At 44.6% G+C, this 5,024-nt stretch overlaps 1 protein-coding gene across 1 annotated transcript; it reads left to right on the forward strand.

Moving 5' to 3' along the window:
• The first annotated feature begins 1,302 nt into the window (after positions 1 to 1,302).
• LOC121539910 (ankyrin repeat domain-containing protein 24-like) lies at positions 1,303 to 2,902 on the forward strand. Its single transcript, XM_041848557.2, has 2 exons — positions 1,303 to 1,788; positions 2,086 to 2,902. Exons 1-2 carry the CDS (start codon positions 1,693 to 1,695, stop codon positions 2,284 to 2,286), a joined length of 297 nt encoding a protein of 98 aa, XP_041704491.1. The 5' UTR covers positions 1,303 to 1,692; the 3' UTR covers positions 2,287 to 2,902.
• The last annotated feature ends 2,122 nt before the right edge of the window (positions 2,903 to 5,024 follow it).

A 5,024-nucleotide genomic window follows, 5' to 3' on the forward strand; every position in this document is an offset into this window, starting at 1 on the left:
TTCGTTGCCCGGGCGGTGTGTTTGGGATCATTGTCATGCTGAAAGACCCAGCCACGTTTCATCTTCAATGCCCTTGCTGATGGAAGGAGGTTTTCACTCAAAATCTCACGATACATGGCCCCATTCATTCTTTCCTTTACACGGATCAGTCATCCTGGTCCCTTTGCAGAAAAACAGCCCCAAAGCATGATGTTTCCACCCCCATACTTCACAGTAGGTATGGTGTTCTTTGGATGCAACTCAGCATTCTTTGTCCTCCAAACACGACGAGTTGAGTTTTTACCAAAATGTTATATTTTGGTTTCATCTGACCATATGACATTCTCCCAATCCTCTTCTGGATCATCCAAATGCACTCTAGCAAACTTCAGATGGGCCTGGACATGTACTGGCTTAAGCAGGGGGACACGTCTGGCACTGCAGGATTTGAGTCCCTGGTGGCGTAGTGTGTTACTGATGGTAGGCTTTGTTACTTTGGTCCCAGCTCTCTGCAGGTCATTTACTAGGTCCCCCCGTGTGGTTCTGGGATTTTTGCTCACCGTTCTTGTGATCATTATGACCCCACGGGGTGAGATCTTGTGTGGAGCCCCAGATCGAGGGAGATTATCAGTGGTCTTGTATGTCTTCCATTTGCTAATAATTGCTCCCACAGTTGATTTCACTGAGGAAATGTACAAGTTTGCTGTTAATGATAATGCAGAGGATCTTCCCAAGGTTGCTGTTGACGCATATCCCACAATAGTTATTGGGATCAAATTTGTCTCCACTTTTGTGGATTGGGGTTATTAGTCCTTGGTTCCCAATATTGGGGAAGATGCCAGAGCTGAGGATGATATTAAAGAGTTTAAGTATAGCCAATTGGAATTTGTGGTCTGTATATTTTATTATTTCATGTAGGATACCATCAACACCACAGGCCTTTTTGGGTTGGAGGGTTTGTATTTTGTCCTGTAGTTCATTCAATGTAATTGGAGAATCCAGTGGATTCTGGTAGTCTTTAATAGCTGATTCTAAGATTTGTAATTGATCATGTATATGTTTTTGCTGTTTGTTCTTTGTTATAGAGCCAAAAAGATTGGAGAAGTGGTTTATCCACACATCTCCGTTTTGGATCGATAACTCTTCGTGTTGTTGTTTGTTAGATGTGTTCCAATTTTCTCAGAAGTGGTTAGATTCTATGGATTCTTCAATTACATTGAGCTGATTTCTGACGTGCTGTTCCTTCTTTTTCCATAGTGTATTTCTGTATTGTTTTAGTGATTCACCATAGTGAAGGCATAGACTCAGTCACTCACTCAGCAACAGCCTGCCTCACTGCCTGACAGTCAGCAGCAGGTCACAGTGAAATATATATTTTTTAAGAGAAATGCCATGGCGGCCGCGGTGCAACTTAAAAATACCCCAAAAATCTGCAACTAATACATTTTCACCTGTGACATCGTTTTCAAAGTAGCCCAATTTGGCAGGAAAACTGCAAACATGGCAACACTGAGTCCTAGGAAAGTAGTACTTCCTTGCCTCATGTTGTATTTGTTGTCCTTGCTGTGTGTCAGGTGGAGCTGCAGCGCTCCCTGCAGGCCAGTGAGAGAAGTGTGGCGGAGGCCAAGGAGGCTTTGAGTGTGAAGGAGACAGAGCTGAGAGACCTGAGGTCCCAGAAGGCTGTGGAACAGGGCCTGGTGTCCAAGGAGGACCATGAGTCCCAGCGCCTCTCACTGCAGGCCGAGATCAACACATTCACCGCCCGATTCAACAACCTCACACGCAAACACGAGAAGACTTGCCACCGAGGTGTGTGTGTGTGTTGTTTTTGTTCTTGTTCACCAAAATACAAAGAATTTGAACAACTGAAACGTTAACTCAGGGGTTGACCACAAGCCACATATTACTGACTACACGTTGGACTGTTGTTGCCACAATAGCGGAAGCACTGGTGTGCACCAGGGCTTCCTTTCTCCTAGCATTATTTATGTGTGTGTTCTATATCTCCTTGCCGCCTTTGGTTTCATGGCCATCAAGGTGCTCTCCCTCCTCCCCTCATCTTTATCTCGCCTCACTCCCCCCTCTCCCCTAACTCCCTCCCAACAGGTGTTCCAGGTGCAGCGTGAGGCTCTGTTTAATAAGAGTGAGCGTCATGTGGCCGAGGCTCAGCTGGCCACGATGCAGCAGCAACTGGCTGACCTGCAGGCCCAGTCCAGCCACGTCCAGGAGCTCCACAAAGACATCCAGGACTCCCAGGGCCTCGTCAAGGAGAAGGACTGCAAGGTGAGACTGAGACACAAATGGTAGAAGTCAAATTGAGCGACACTGTCCTTTATTCTAAATCGACCCCTAGGCCTGGCTATCCATCCACATCGCTCCGGCCAAACACCACGCCCACTAACATTTCTTCTCCACGATGAGTCTGGATTTGATCTCTTCCCTGACGGCTTTTCGAATGCGAACACATTCAAACCGTTCTGATTGGTCCCAGAAACCGATGGGTTGGGCCAGAGCCTGAACACACGTGGGTAAAGCGGCGTTACGGAAATAGTCATTGGCTTTGATACTCTGATTGGTTACAGACTATTACATCGCTGATGACTTGTTTTGTACAACGCCCCTCACTTTGACGTTAGCAGAAACAACTTCTACAATGGCAGTCTCAGACTGAATGTATGTAGCAATAGATAGAGCAGCTGAATTACATTCAGTATGAGTCATCAGGCAACCTACCCCTAGGCACTTCTTCCAGATCTTAAGGGATGGGTTAGGTTCCTTGTCCTCTGGGCTGGGCTGTGCTGGGCTGGGCTGGTCTATTGAATAACAAGAATGTATCTCGTCTCTTGAGCCTACTGATTGTATTACTGCTGTTCGTGGTCCTCTGTAGCTCAGCTGGTAGAGCACGGCGCTTGTAACGCCAAGGTAGTGGGTTCGATCCCCGGGACCACCCATACGTAAAAATGTATGCACGCATGACTGTAAGTCGCTTTGGATAAAAGCGTCTGCTAAATGGCATATTGTTATTTTGTATGATATTCTTACAGTAAAGATATAGAAAGAAACCAAACTCCTGCCTCTACCTCCTTGTTTAGTTGTTGAACTTTTGGTTATTGAACTACATTAAGTGAAGAGGATTTACACCCGGTAACATAATTGCTGTAATGGAATTTCATCATGGTTACCTGATCTGTACTACACAGAAATGCATAATTATGGATATGAGTCATTCTCTTCATGTTTATATATCCTAAACAGGTACACAATGATAATGTACGTTTTAAGACTTTTTCTGGTAGATGTTTTCTAAGACCCCTTTTCCATCTGCTTGACCAGAAATCAAAGCCTTTGCTTATTCCTAATTTTTAGGCTGGGATATGTTGGAAAAATGTATACAGTGGGGAAAAAAAGTATTTAGTCAGCCACCAATTGTGCAAGTTCTCCCACTTAAAAAGATGAGAGAGGCCTGTAATTTTCAAATTGAGAAAAGAAAATCCAGAAAATCACATTGTAGGATTTTTAATGAATTTATTTGCAAATTATGGTGGAAAATAAGTATTTGGTCACCTACAAACGAAGCAAGATTTCTGGCTCTCACAGACCTGTAACTTCTTCTTTAAGAGGCTCCTCTGTCCTCCACTCGTTACCTGTATTAATGGCACCTGTTTGAACTTGTTATCAGTATAAAAGACACCTGTCCACAACCTCAAACAGTCACACTCCAAACTCCACTATGGCCAAGACCAAAGAGCTGTCAAAGGACACCAGAAACAAAATTGTAGACCTGCACCAGGCTGGGAAGACTGAATCTGCAATAGGTAAGCAGCTTGGTTTGAAGAAATCAACTGTGGGAGCAATTATTAGGAAATGGAAGACATACAAGACCACTGATAATCTCCCTCGATCTGGGGCTCCACGCAAGATCTCACCCCCGTGGGGTCAAAATGATCACAAGAACGGTGAGCAAAAATCCCAGATCCACACGGGGGGACCTAGTGAATGACCTGCAGAGAGCTGGGACCAAAGTAACAAAGCCTACCATCAGTAACACACTACGCCGCCAGGGACTCAAATCCTGCAGTGCCAGACGTGTCCCCCTGCTTAAGCCAGTACATGTCCAGGCCCGTCTGAAGTTTGCTAGAGTGCATTTGGATGATCCAGAAGAGGATTGGGAGAATGTCATATGGTCAGATGGTAAAAACTCAACTCGTCGTGTTTGGAGGACAAAGAATGCTGAGTTTCATCCAAAGAACACCATACCTACTGTGAAGCATGGGGGTGGAAACATCATGCTTTGGGGCTGTTTTTCTGCAAAGGGACCAGGACGACTGATCCGTGTAAAGGAAAGAATGAATGGGGCCATGTATCGTGAGATTTTGAGTGAAAACCTCCTTCCATCAGCAAGGGCATTGAAGATGAAACGTGGCTGGGTCTTTCAGCATGACAATGATCCCAAACACACCGCCCGGGCAACGAAGGAGTGGCTTCGTAAGAAGCATTTCAAGGTCCTGGAGTGGCCTAGCCAGTCTCCAGATCTCAACCCCATAGAAAATCTTTGGAGGGGAGTTGAAAGTCTGTGTTGCCCAGCGACAGCCCCAAAACATCACTGCTCTAGAGGAGATCTGCATGGAGGAATGGGCCAAAATACCAGCAACAGTGTGTGAAAACCTTGTGAAGACTTTTGACCTGTGTCATTGCCAACAAAGGGTATATAACAAAGTATTGAGAAACTTTTGTTATTGACCAAATACTTATTTTCCACCATAATTTGCAAATAAATTCATTAAAAATCCTACAATGTGATTTTCTGGAGAAAAAAATTCTCATTTTGTCTGTCATAGTTGACGTGTACCTATGATGAATATTACAGGCCTCTCTCATCTTTTTAAGTGGGAGAACTTGCACAATAGGTGGCTGACTAAATACTTTTTTCCCCCACTGTATATGCCTTAATTTCTCATACATATAGACTCTTAGCTTTCATTTGACACCCAATTTGACATACTCCTCGGAAATTCACGTTGGTGATAACGGGTCCTTTAAATGGA

Source organism: Coregonus clupeaformis, unplaced genomic scaffold (assembly GCF_020615455.1).
Source record: "Coregonus clupeaformis isolate EN_2021a unplaced genomic scaffold, ASM2061545v1 scaf0068, whole genome shotgun sequence".
NCBI classification, from domain to species: domain Eukaryota; kingdom Metazoa; phylum Chordata; class Actinopteri; order Salmoniformes; family Salmonidae; genus Coregonus; species Coregonus clupeaformis.